Source organism: Somniosus microcephalus, chromosome 13 (assembly GCF_052327205.1).
Source record: "Somniosus microcephalus isolate GS21.2 chromosome 13, FLI_Smic_1.0, whole genome shotgun sequence".
Taxonomy (NCBI): Eukaryota; Metazoa; Chordata; class Chondrichthyes; order Squaliformes; family Somniosidae; genus Somniosus; species Somniosus microcephalus.
Window position 1 is genome coordinate 173,130,696 of NC_140999.1, and position 14,081 is coordinate 173,144,776.

At 42.8% G+C, this 14,081-nt stretch overlaps 1 protein-coding gene across 3 annotated transcripts in view; it reads left to right on the forward strand.

Moving 5' to 3' along the window:
- LOC147108778 (proto-oncogene tyrosine-protein kinase Src-like) overlaps positions 1–14,081 on the forward strand; it is a 215,279-nt gene that overhangs the window by 186,897 nt on the left and 14,301 nt on the right. For all 3 annotated transcript variants that reach the window (XM_086005604.1, XM_086005605.1, XM_086005606.1), the window contains one exon: positions 3,981–4,057. In XM_086005604.1, coding sequence (XP_085861730.1) covers positions 3,981–4,057 — 77 coding nt within the window. The remainder of the gene's footprint in view (positions 1–3,980; positions 4,058–14,081) is intronic.

A 14,081-nucleotide genomic window follows, 5' to 3' on the forward strand; every position in this document is an offset into this window, starting at 1 on the left:
GAGGTTACAGAAGCGATCTGTCACTGGTGAGAGAGGTTCCCCCAATGAGGCGGGACTACACAAACACTTCAAAACTTGTAACCTACAGAAAAGTCTAAATATATTAAAAATGATTTTCCCAACATTTTCTTACCTCTGAAACTAACCAGTGTACCACTGGATCCTTCACACCACTTCTGCAGCTGTCATCAATGCACAAACATTACAGTAGTTCCACAGCATTACCTGGTGTGGTGTCCGGACGTCGGGAAGCCTGCAGTAGACCTGCCAAAATTGCAAAAAGCCTCTTAACTGCCTGTTAACAACCTGTTAAACATAGAAACATAGAAACATAGAGATAGGAACAGGAGTAGGCCATTCGGCCCTTCGAGCCTGCTCCGCCATTCAATGAGATCATGGCTGATCTTCGTCTGAGATCATAGCTGATCTTACCAGTTCAGTACCCCGTCCCCGCCTTTTCTCCGTAAACCTTAATCCCCTTAGCTTTCAGAAATATATCCAATTCTCTCTTGAAAATATTTATTGAATTAGCCTTCACAGCCCTCTGTGGCAGGGAATTCCACAGGCTCACCACTCTTTGAGTGAAGAAATTCTTCCTCATCTCTGTTTTAAATGATTTGCCCGCTATTTTTAGACTGTGGCCCCTGGTTCTGTGCTCCCCGGCCATTGGAAACATTCTCTCTGAATTCAGCCTGTCCAGGCCTGCCATAATTTTATATGTTTCGATGAGATCCCCTCTCAATCTTCTAAACTCCAGTGAGTACAAGCCCAAACTATTTAATCTCTCTTCGTAGGTCATTCCCGCCATTCCAGGTATCAGCCTGGTGAATCGCCGTTGCACTCTTTCCATGGCAAGAACATCCTTCCGCAGATGGGGCGACCAAAACTGTACACAATACTCCAGATGCGGTCTCACCAGCACCTTGTACAGCTGTAGTAAGGTATCCCTATTCCTATACTCGAACCCCCTTGATATGAAGGCCAACATACCATTTGCCTTCTTAATCGCCTGTTGCACCTGCATGCTCTCCTTCAGTGACTGGTGCACAAGAACACCCAGGTCCCTCTGCACTTCCCCATCTCCCAATCTATTGCCATTTAGATAATAATCTACCCTCCTGTTTTTACCCCCAAAGTGGATAACCTCGCATTTATCCACATTATAGTGCATCTGCCACGTATCCGCCCATTCCCCCAACCTGTCCAAATCGCACTGTAGCCTCCTGACATCCTCATCAGAGCCCACCCCTCCTCCTAGTTTAGTGTCGTCAGCGAATTTGGAAATATTGCATCCAATTCCCTGATCCAGATCATTTATATATATTGTGAACAGCTGGGGTCCCAGGACAGATCCTTGCGGCACCCCGCTGGTCACTGCCTGCCACTCCGAAAACGAGCCGTTTATTCCAACTCTCTGTTTTCTATCCGCCAGCCAGTTCTCTATCCACGTTAATACTTTGCCCCCAATCCCATGAGCCTTAATTTTGCATGATAATCTTTTGTGTGGAACCTTATCGAAGGCTTTCTGGAAGTCAAGGTACACCACATCCACTGGCTCTCCCCCATCTATTTTACCAGTTACTTCCTCAAAAAATTCCAGCAGATTAGTCAAACACGATTTACCCTTTGTAAATCCATGTTGACTCTGTCCGATCCTTTCCCCATTTGTCAAGTGCTCCGCTATTTTATCCTTAATAATGGACTCTAGCATTTTGCCCACAACCGATGTAAGGCTTACTGGTCTATAATTCCCTGCTTTCTCTCTACCCCCCTTTTTAAATATTGGGGTAACATTAGCTACCCTCCAATCCACGGGTACTGTTCCCGAGTCAATGGAGTTCCGGAAGATGATCCTTAGAGCATCTGCTATCTCCAGGGCCACCTCCTTAAGTACCCTAGGATGTAGTTTATCAGGCCCCGGGGATTTGTCGGCCTTCAGTCCCCTCAACTTACCCAACACCATATCCCTAGAGATACTAATTTCTGTCAGCTCCTCCCTCTCATTAGTCCCTATGTTTGCCGATATTCCTGGGAGGTTATTTGTGTCCTCCTTTGTGAATACAGAACCAAAGTATGAGTTTAATTGGTCTGCCATTTCCTTATTCTCCATTATATATTCTCCCGAATCGGACTGCAAGGGACCGACTTGGGATTTTACCAGTCTTTTCCTCCTGATATACCGATAAAAGCTTTTGCAGTCTGTCTTTATGTTTGCTGCAAGTTTACTTTCGTATTCTATTTTCCCCTTCCTGATTAATCCCTTTGTCCTCTTTTGCTGTATCCTGTACTGCCCCCAATCTTCCGGTCTGGTGCTTTTTTTGCCAGTTGATATGCCCTTTTTTTTGATTTTATGCTGTCCCTAATTTCCCTCGTTATCCACGGTTGAGTCACCTTTTTAGGTTTATTTTTATGCCAAAAAGCAGTTAAGTGCCTATAATCTTCTTCTTGCCACTAGGTGTTGGGTCCATGCGCAAATCAGGGACCCGACACCTGGGATGATTGATTGGAGGCGGGTTGACAGCGGATTTCCGACCTGCTGTCAATCTTTGCAATTTTGTCGGATGACCCATCTCCAAACCCGCCCCCTGAATGCTGGTAAAATTCCCCCCTAAGAGTTCGAGATCTCAGTAGCTTTGATAGTGGTGGGAAGAACCCCCTAAACAGTGCTACACTATTATAAAGAAAACAAGTGTCCATTAAAAAAATAAAAGTCAGCAAATTGTTCAAGTCTTTCTATAAAGAGGCCTGCATTTCCCTCACTCCTAACCGCCACCTTTCGGACCACGAATAGTTCGGTCCTAGGGCTGGCAGAGGTGCTGAGTTTGCCTGCTTTATTTTTATATAGTGTGCTGTTGGTGGGAGGTGTGCTGCTGTCTTCATGCTGAAAACAAACTGTAGTCCTGTGTGCTGACAATAGCAAAGCACGTGTATAGCAGAGCATGTCTGTCAAATTCTGTTTACTGCTAAGACTGGCCCATTGTTCCGTGGGATCACTGTGTGGAAGACTGCTTTGTGGGGAAACTGGGTGGTACTGTGGCTTAGACACTGACCTTTCACCTCTGGAGCCTGGGTTCAAATCCAGGCTAGATTGATGGAATAAAAGTCTGCTGTCTGTAAAGGCCCAAAGTGAATTTCAACGCTAATCGTCAATCACAGTCCGAGAGACCAACGGATGCTTGGTGTGGGGGAAAAGAAAAAATGGTGCAGTGGTGCAGCTGGGCTCTTCTGATGTTGAAGGCCGAGGCATATCTGGTGGCAAAGTGGAGTGAAACTTGAAATAACGACAGAAAATGCTGGAAAAACTCAGCAGGCCAGGCAACATCCGAGGAGAGAGAAACGGAGTTAACGTTTCAGGTCGAAACCCTTCTTCAGAACTGAGAAAAAAGTAGGAAATGAAACAGATTAAAAGGCCAGTTTGGGGGCTGGGAAATGGGGGAGGGGATGAAAAAACAAAAGGGACGGTCTGAGAGGTGAAGAGACATTAAGAGATATTCAAGACGAGACGAAATGGTAATAGGACAGGTAGAGACAAAAGATGGGCTCCAAATGAAGTGTGAAATGCGCTGGCAGAATGAGAGACGGCTGCCATGTGGGAGAGAGAAAGGAAAAGGCACAAACCAAAGGTGTGGATAAAAAATATATAAAAATATAATAGGGGCCGAGGTTATGATCTGAAATTGTTGAACTCGATATTGAGTCCGGAAGGCTGTAAAGTGCCTAATCGGAAGACGAGGTGCTGTTCGTTGAGCTTACGCTGAGTGAAACTTGGCTGTGCATCGAAATGTGCTGTACCTGACCTGGCAATGCTTGACCGTGACATCCCTCATCTCGATGAGCATTAAAAAAAAAAATCTGCTTTGTTGCCCTATAACTCACTTTTGTCAAGCAGACGGATTAGAACAGAATATCATAGACAGTAATTCAAGTTGGAGCCTGAAGTGTTACTGCTTTCTTATCTTTTGAATGGTTTGCTATTACAGGAAGTTTATTGGATTTCCTTAAAGGGGAGATGGGCAAATACCTCAGGCTTCCACAGCTGGTTGATATGGCTGCTCAGGTTAGTGCTAACTTATTACTAATAAAGAAAAAAGGTATTGTTTTTAAATGTCCTATAGACCCTCATGGATAGTTTTTTTTAATGCATTATACTAGTAATAGCATGATTATCTATTGTTAAGCATCTCCCACAACAGACCTCAATACATTGGGGTCAGTATATCCATAATAACAACCACCTTACTCAATAAAGAACAGCCAGAGGCATCTGGTTTCGACAGCTCCAACTCAGCTGCTGTTGTTGGGGCAAGGAAAGAAAACTATTAATATGACCATGTTTTTTTCCTGAATTCTCACAGCAATGTTAAGTAGAAACCTTCGCTGTAAAGCTTACTGCGATTTGTGGTTTCTTTATATTTGAAACTTCATTGCATTTGGTTAATCTGGTAGATACTGTCAGTTAAATACAGGAAACGCTTGTTTAAACGGCACCTAAATATCCGGAAATCTCTATTAACCGGCAAAATTCAGGAGTAGGTTCAGGTAAGTTTTACTGTATATTAGTGGCCGTGTAACCGGGGTTCCTGCACCTGTGGCCGTGTAACAGGGACTCCTGGATCTGTGGCTGTGTAACCGGGGTTCCTGCACCTGTGGCCGTGTAACAGGGACTCCTGGATCTGTGGCCGTGTAACCGGTGTGCTGTGTAACGGGGCTCTCGTATCTTGGTAGGCATACCGGAATTTTTAATCAACCGGCACCATCCCGATCCCGTAGGTGCCGGATACCAAAGAGTTTCCTGTATAATGGATGCAGCTATCAAGACATGGTTTAAGGGCAAATTATTTCATAAAGTAGAAGTCTTTGGCTTCAGACTGCATCTCATTTGTTTAATTAACAAGGCTTTGCTGCATTTGATCCTCATTATCCCAGTGAGCCCCTGATTTTGAAAAAAGATGGCTTGTTTTGCAGAGAATGGAAGGTACCATCACATTCCTATGAAACCAGTGGGTTCAAAGACAGTTTATTACCTTGACCATGAGTGATTTGTGAAAGCAATATTCTTTTTTTTAAAGAAAAATTTATACATTTATTTTATTTCATACTGTTACCTCTTGCTCTGGACTGGTAGGAACCATTTATTGGAAAATATAAATCTGGGCAAGTTGGGCATTCTTTAATAGAATTTAGGATGTAAAAGTGTCTCAAATGATACGGCAGAATCTAGATGAGCAATAAAAGCCATTTGGACATGTAAGCAGCTGTATGTAGGATGTTGACTGGTTATCTCAAAGCGCAGCTGAGTGTTGAATAGCTTTCCTGAGTTCAGATAGAAAAAAAATACAGCCAGAGGGATGCTTGATGCTTTTTAAATATCGGATAAACCATTTCATAAATAGACTGGCTTTCTCTTAGAATCATAGAATGGTTACAGCATGGAAGAAGGCCATTCGGCCCGTTGAGCCCGTGCCGACTCTCAGCTAGTCCCACTCCCCTGCCCTTTCCCCGTAGCCCTGCAGATATTTTTCCTTCAGATACTTATCCAACTCCCTTTTTGAAAGATAAGATTGAGTCTGTCTCCACCACCCTTTCAGGCAGTGCATTCCAGATCCTAACCACTTGCTGTGTAAAAAAGTTTTTTCTTACGTCACCTTTGGTTCTTTTGCCTTAAATCTGTGTCCTCTGGTTGTTGACACTTCTGCCAATGGGAACAGTTTCTCTCTATCTACTCTGTCTAGACCCCTCATGATTTTGAACACCTCTATCAAATCTCCTCTCAATCTTCTCTGCTCCAAGGAGAACAACCCCAACTTCTCCAGTCTATCAACGTAACTGAAGTCCCTCATTCCTGGAATCATTCTCGTGAATCTTTTCTGCATCTTCTCTAAGGCCTTCACATCCTTCCTAAAGTGTGGTGCCCAGAATTGGACACAGTACTCCAGTTGGGGCCGTACAGTACAGGTTCACCATAATTTCCACACTTTTGTACTCTATACCTTTATTCATGAAGTCCAGGATCCCGTAAGCTTTTTTAACTGCTTTCTCAACCTGCCCTGCCATTTTCAACGATTTGTGCACACATACCACCAGGTTTCTTTGTTCGTGCACCCACTTTAGGATTGTACCATTTAGTTTATATATCCTCTCCTCATTCTTTCTACCAAAATGTATCACTTCATACTTTTCTGCGTTAAATTACATCTGCCACTTGTCCACTCATTTCACCAGCCTGTCTATGTCTTCCTGAAGTCTATCACTCTCCTCCTCACTGTTCACTATACATCCAAGTTTTGTGTCATCTGCAAATTTTGAAATTGTGCCCTGTACACCCATGTCCAAGTCATTAATATATATCAAGAAAAGCAGTGGGCCTAGACCCGACCCCTGGGGAACACCACTTCCTCCAGTCTGAAAAACAACCGTTCACCGCTACTCTCTGTTTCCTGTAACCTAGCCAATTTCATATCCATGCTGCCACTGTCCCTTTTATTCCATGGGCTTCAACTTTGTTGGCAAGCCTATTATGTGGCATTTTGTCAAATGCCTTTTGGAAATCTATGTACACTATATCAACCACGTTACACTATATCAACCACGTTACACTATATCAACCACATTACCCTCATCAACCCTCACTGTTACCTCATCAAAAAACTCAATCAAGTTGGTTAAATACAATTTGCCTTTAACAAATCCGTGCTGGCTTTTCTTAATTAATCCATACCTATCCAAGTTAATTTTGTCCCTGATTATTGTTTCTAAAAGCTTCCCCACTACCGAGGTTAAACTGACTGGCCTATAGTTGCTGGGTTTATCTTTACACCCTTTTTTGAACAATGGTGTAACATTTGCAATTCTCCAGTCCTCCGCCACCACCCCCGTATCTATGGAGGATTGGAATATTATGACCAGTACCTCCGCAATTTCCGTCCTCGATTCCCTTCGCATCCTAGGATGCATCCCATCCGCTCGTGGTGATTTATCTACTTTGTACAGCCAGCCTTTCTAATACCTCTTTATTAATTTCTAATACCTCTTTATTAAATTTATCCTATCAAGTATTTCCACTACCTCCTCCTTCACTATGTCTATGGCAGCATCCTCTTCCTCGGTGAAGACAGATGTAAAGTACTCATTTAGTACCTCAGCCATACCCTCTGCCTCCGTGCATAGGTCTCCTTTTTGGTCCCTAATCGGCCCCACCCCTCCTCTTACTACCCTTTTACTATGTATATGCCTATAGAAGACTTTTGGATTACTTTTTATGTTGGCTGCCATTCTATTCTCATACCCTCTCTTTACCCCTCTTATTTTCTTTTTCACTTCTTCTCTGACTTTTCTATATATAGCCTGATTCTCAGATGTATTTGCAACCTGACATCTGTTATATGCGCTCTTTTTCTACTCTCTATCTGTTTCGTCATCCAGGGAGCTCTGACTTTAGTTGCCCTGCCTTTCTCCCTAGTGGGAATGTACCTCAACTGTATTTGAACTATTTCCTCTTTAAAGGCAGCCCATTGTTCTATTACAGTTTTGCCTGCCAATCTTTGATTCCAGTTTACCCGGGCCAGATCCGTTTTCATCCCACTGAAATTGGCCTTCCCCCAGTTAAACATTTTTACTCTAGATTGCTCCCTGTCCTTTTCCATAGCAAATCTAAACCTTATGATACTATGATCACTGTTCCTTAAATGTTCACCTACTGACACTTGCTCCACTTGACCTACTTCATTCCCCAGAACCAGATCCAGCAATGCCTCCTCCCTCGTTGGACTGGAAACATACTGATCAAGAAAGTTCTCCTGAACATACTTCAGAAATTCTTCCCCCTCTCTGCCCTTTTACTATTACGATCCCAGTCTATATTAGGATAATTGAAGTCCCCCATTATTACGACTCTATAATTCTTGCACCTCTCTGTAATTTCTCTGCAAATTTGCTCCTCCATATCTTTCCCAATATTTGGTGGTCTATAGAATACACCTAGTAGTAATGGCACCTCTATTATTTCTTAACTCTAGCCATATAGATTCTGTCCTTGACCCCACCATGACTTCCTCTCTCTCCAGCACTGTAACATTCTCCTTAACCAATACTGTAAATGGAGTTGGGTCATTCTGAAGAGAATGATCTCGAGTTGCTCCTTGGCATTAATTGAAAAATATGTGACAAACCGATGTTTGTTTATTGTATTCTATAAGCAGTTACTGTTTCTAGCTTTTAGATTGGTGGCAGGATGATACTGTTGAAGTTCGTGGGATGAGACGGGCACTGTAGCCTTCCTGGTCTGTATGACTCACATAATTTTTCCACTAATCTATTGGGGGAGCTCTTACATTTCATTTTTCTGAAATAAATGGACAGGCCACTTTGTGATTTCACAGTGTAAAACTGCTCTTAGATTCACTAATGGCCATTAATAGAACCAACTAGATGACAATGTGGAAGCAGAAGTGTCACATTTATCCAGTAAATGTTTCCAATCAGAGCTGGGTGCTGAGATGCATTAACGGCATGTAGAGTTCTGCTTTATTTAATGTTTAACCCATGAGCTAAATGCTGTCATAAACTGTAGAGTTACAAAGTGTTTGTTCTCCAGTTATGCTGAGGTGCACCTGTACAAGGATGATGGCAATAATGTACAGTATATTTCCAGAAAAGAATATGTTGTGGAAATAGATAAGTGGCAGGTCAGTTAGACCCTAATTTTTTGCTGTGCACTCGATGCAAGTGGTATTTATTCGCCAGCAAATCATTCCAAATCTACCTCCTCCCCCAAGGCTGGAAATATTTTATATGGTTTGCCAAAAGGTATGCTTATTTCCAATATCTGACTAATCCTAAATATATACGAGTCACACCAATTAGATTAATTAATTCAGATGTAGTCCGTGGCCAGGGTCAGGATGGTGTGACTAGAAGTGAGGCAGGTACGGGGATCCAGGAGGTAGTGTTGGAGGAGCCGCAGCCCTTGCACTTGTCCAACAGGTTCGAGGCTCTTACTCCCTGTGAGGATGGGAACAGGGACTGCGGGGAGGATGAGCAAACTGGCCACAGCACTGTGGAGCGGGGGGCCATTCAAATGGGGGGAGTTAAAAGAACTGTTGTAGTGGTAGGGGATAGTATCGTTAGGGGGATAGATAGAGTTCTTTGCAGCCGAGAGCAAGAGTCCCGAAGGCTGTGTTGCCTGCCCGGTGCCAGGGTTAAGGACATCTCCTCTGGACTGGAGAGAAACTTGGAGTGGGAGGGGGAGGATCCAGTTGTCATGGTCCATGTTGATACCAACGACATAGATAGGACAAGGAAGGAGGTTCTGCTGAGGGAGTTTGAGCAGCTAGGGGCCAAATTAAAAAGCAGAACCACAAGGGTAATAATCTCTGGATTATTACCTGAGCCACGAGCGAATTTGGCTAGGACAAATAAAATTAGAGAGTTAAATGCGTGGCTCAAAGACTGGTGTGGGAGAAATGGGTTTTGCTTCCTGGGACACTGGCACCAGTACTGGGGCAGGAGGGAGCTGTTCCGTTGGGACGGGCTTCACTTGGCCAGTGCTGGGACTAGAGTCCTGGCGGATCATATAACTAGGGCTGTAGAGAGGGCTTTAAACTAACTAGTGAGGGGGAGGTTCCTAGAGAGCAAATAATAAAAATGACACCAGAGAAGGTCATAGACTTAGGTAGCAGTGGGGAAATTAAAAACCAGAGCGTGTCAGGAAGGGGCAGAAGGTATGGAGTAAAAGGTAAAGTAATAAAAAGGGCAAAAGCAGGAACTAAGTGTCACAAAACATATTTGAAAGTTATCTGAATGCACATAGCATTCGTAACAAAATAGACGAGTTAATGGCACAAATAACTACATATGGGTATGATCTTGTGGCCATTACAGAAACATGGCTGCAGGGTGACAATGCCTGGGAATTAAGCATACCAGGTTATTTAACGATCAGGAAGGACAGGCAGGAAGGAAGGGGAGGCGGGGTGGCTATGTTAATAAAGGAAGGAATCACTGTAATACAGAGAAATGATATTGGGTCAAAAGATCAGTATAATGAAACAGTTTGGGTGGAGATAAGGAATAATAAGGGGAAAAAAGCACTAGTGGGCGTAGTCTATAGGCCTCCGAACAGTGGCAACTCTGTTGGACGGAGTATCAATCAGGAAATAGTTGAGGCTTGTAATAAGGGAACATCTATAATTATGGGGGATTTTAACTATCATATTAATTGGACAAATCAAATTGGGCAGGGCTGCCTTGAGGATGAGTTCATTGAGTGTATTAGGGATAGGTTTCTTGAGCAGTATGTAACTGAACCGACCAGGGGGCAAGCAACCTTAGATCTGGTCCTGTGTAAAGAGACAGGATTAATTAAAAATGTCCTAGTAAAGGATCCCCTTGGAATGAGTGACCATAACATGGTTGAATTCCATATTCAATTAGAGGGTGAGAAGGTTGGATCTCAAACAAGCGTGCTAAGCTTGAATAAAGGAGACTATGAAGGTATGAGAGCGGAATTGAGTAGAGTGGATTGGGAAAATAGATTAAAGGGTAAGACGATACATGATCAGTGGTGTACATTTAAGGATTTATTTTACAACTTCCAAAAAAAATATATTCCACTGAGAAGAAAAGGGTGTAAAAGAAAAGACAGCCATCCGTGGCTAAGTAAAGAAATTAAGGATAGTATTCGACTAAAAACAAGGGCATATAAGGTAGCCAAATCTAGTGGGAGGATAGAGGATTGGGAAAACTTTAAAAGACAGCAAAAAATAACAAAAAGATTGATTAAGAAAGGGAAGATAGATTATGAAAATAAATTAGCAAAAAATATAAAAACAGATAGTAAGAGTTTTTATAGTTATATAAAACGAAAAAGGGTGGCTAAAGTAAATGTTGGTCCCTTAGAGGATGAGACCGGGAAATTAATGGTGGGAAACATGGAGATGGCAAAAACACTGAATGAATATTTTATATCAGTCTTTACAGTAGAAGACACTAAGAATATCCCAACACTGGACAAACAGGGGGCTAAAGGGGGGGAGGAGCTAAACACGATCAAAATCACTAAGGAAGTGGTACTCGGTAAAATAATGGGACTCAAGGCGGATAAATCACCTGGACCTGATGGCTTACATCCTAGGGTCTTGAGGGAAGTGGCGGTAGGGATTGTGGATGCATTGGTAATAATTTTCCAAAGCTCCCTGGACTCAGCAAAGGTCCCGGCAGACTGGAAAACTGCTAATGTCACACCCTTATTTAAAAAGGGCAGTAGACAGAAGGCTGGAAACTATAGACCGGTTAGCCTAACATCTGTGGTAGGTAAAATTTTGGAGTCCATTATTAAGGAGACAGTAACAGGACATTTGGATAATCATAATTTAATAGGACAAAGTCAGCATGGTTTTATGAAGGGGAAGTCATGTTTGACAAATTTGCTGGAGTTCTTTGAGGAAGTAACATATAGGGTGGATAAAGGGGAACCAGTGGACGTAGTGTATTTAGACTTCCAAAAGGCATTTGACAAGGTGCCACACAAAAGATTATTGCTTAAGATAAAAAATCACGGGATTGGGGGTAATATTCTGGCATGGATAGAGGATTGGCTATCTAACAGAAGGCAGAGAGTTGGGATAAATGGTTCATTCTCAGACTGGCAATCAGTAACAAGTGGTGTTCCGCAGGGGTCAGTGCTGGGTCCCCAACTCTTTACAATCTATATTAACGATTTGGAGGAGGGGACCGAGTGTAACATATCAAAGTTTGCAGATGATACTAAGATGGGAGGGAAAGTAGTGAGTGAGGAGGACATAAAAAACCTGCAAGGGGACATAGACAGGCTACGTAAGTGGGCAGAGATTTGGCAGATGGAATACAATACTGGAAAGTGTGAGGTTATGCACTTTGGCAGGAAAAATCGTAGAGCAAGTTATTATCTTAATGGCAAGAAACTGGAAAGTACTGAAGTACAAAGGGATCTGGGGGTCCTGGTGCACGAAACTCAAAAGGTTAGTATGCAGGTGCAGCAAGTGATTAAGAAGGCCAATGGAATGTTGGCTTTCATTGCTAGGGGGATAGAATATAAAAATAGGGAGGTATTGCTTCAGTTGTACAAGGTATTGGTGAGACCGCACCTGGAATACTGCGTACAGTTTTGGTGTCCATACTTAAGAAAGGACATACTTGCTCTCGAGTCAGTACAAAGAAGATTCACTCGGTTAATCCCGGGGATGAGGGGATGGACATATGAGGAGAGGTTGAGTAGATTGGGACTCTACTCATTGGAGTTCAGAAGAATAAGAGGCGATCTTATTGAAACATATAAGATTGTGAAGGGGTTGGATCGGGTGGAAGCGGGGAGGATGTTCCCGATGATGGGTGAAACTAGAACTAGGGGGCATAGTCTTGGAATAAGGGGCTGCTCTTTCAAAACTGAGATGAGGAGGAACTACTTCACTCAGAGGGTGGTAGGTCCATGGAATATGCTGCCCCAAAAAGCTGTAGAAGCTACATCATTACATAAATTTAAAACAGAAATAGACAGTTTCCTAGAAGTAAAGGGAATTAAGGGTTACGGGGAGCGGGCAGGAATTTGGACATGAGTCTAGGTTCGGATCGGTCATGGCCCTGTGGGTAGCGGAGCGGGCCCAGGGGCCGTGTAGCCTGATCCTGCTCCTATTTCGTGTGTCTAATTCTGTTAGATTCAGGAGATGGTTCTGTGATAGTAGATTGGCGGTTAGGATCAGATCAGCCATGATCTTATTGAATGGCGGAGCAGGCTCGAGGGGCCGATTGGCCTACTCCTGCTCTTATTTCTTATGTTCTTATGTTCTTATGAGAATGTCTTTTCTTCCTCCTCCCACCTTAAAAGGGGGTAGAAGCAGGAATAAATTGTCACAAAACATATTTAAAAGTTCTTTATCTGAATGCACGCAGCATTCGTAACAAAATAGACGAGTTGACGGTACAAATAACTACACATGAGTATGATCTGGTGGCCATTACAGAAACATGGCTGCAAGGTGACCATGACTGGGAACTAAACATCCAGGGGTAATTGACAATTAGGAAGGACAGACAGGAAGGAAAGGGAGGTGGGGTGGCTATGTTAATAAAGGATGGAATCACTGCAATAGTGAGAAATGATATTGGGTCAAAGGATTAGGATAGTGAAACAGTTTGGGTGGAGATAAGGAATAATAAGGGGAAAAAGTCACTAGTGGGCATAGTTTATAGTCCTCCTAACAGTTGCAACTCTGTTGGTCGGAGTATAAATCAGGAAATAGTTGGGGCTTGTAATAAGGGAACAGCTATAATCATGGGGGATTTTAACTTTCATATTGACTGGACAAATCAAATTGGGCAGGGCAGCCTTGAGGAAGAGTTCAAAGAGTGCATTAGGGACGGGTTCCTTGAGCAGTATGTAACTGAACCAACCAGGGGGCAGGCAATCTTAGATCTGGTCCTGTGTAATGAGACAGGATTAATAAAAAATGTCCTAGTAAAGGATCCCCTTGGAATGAGTGACCATAACATGGTTGAATTCCAAATTCAGTTGGAGGGTGAGAGAGTTGGATCCCAAACCAGCGTACTAAGCTTAAATAAAGGAGACTATGAAGGTATTGCAGCAGAGTTGACTAAAGTGGACTGGGAAAATAGATTAAAGTGTAAGACGGTACATGAGCAGTGGTGTACATTCAAGGAGATATTTCACAACTTTCAAGAAAAATACATTCCAGTGAGGGAAAAGGGGCATAAAAGAAAAGACAGCCATCCGTGGCTAAGTAAAGTAATAAAGGATAGTATCCAACTGAAAACAAGGGCATATAAAGTAGCCAAATCTAGTGGGAGGATAGAAGATTGGGAAGCATTTAAAAGCCAGCAAAGAATAACTAAAAGATTAATTAAGAAAGGGAAGATAGATTATGGAAGTAAACTAGCAAAAAATATAAAAACAGATAGCAAGAGTTACTACAGTTATATAAAAAGAAAACGGGTGGCTAAAGTGAATGTTGGTCCCTTAGAGGACGAGACCGGGAAATTAGTGGTGGGGAACATGGAGATGGCAAAAACGCTGAACAAATATTTTGTAT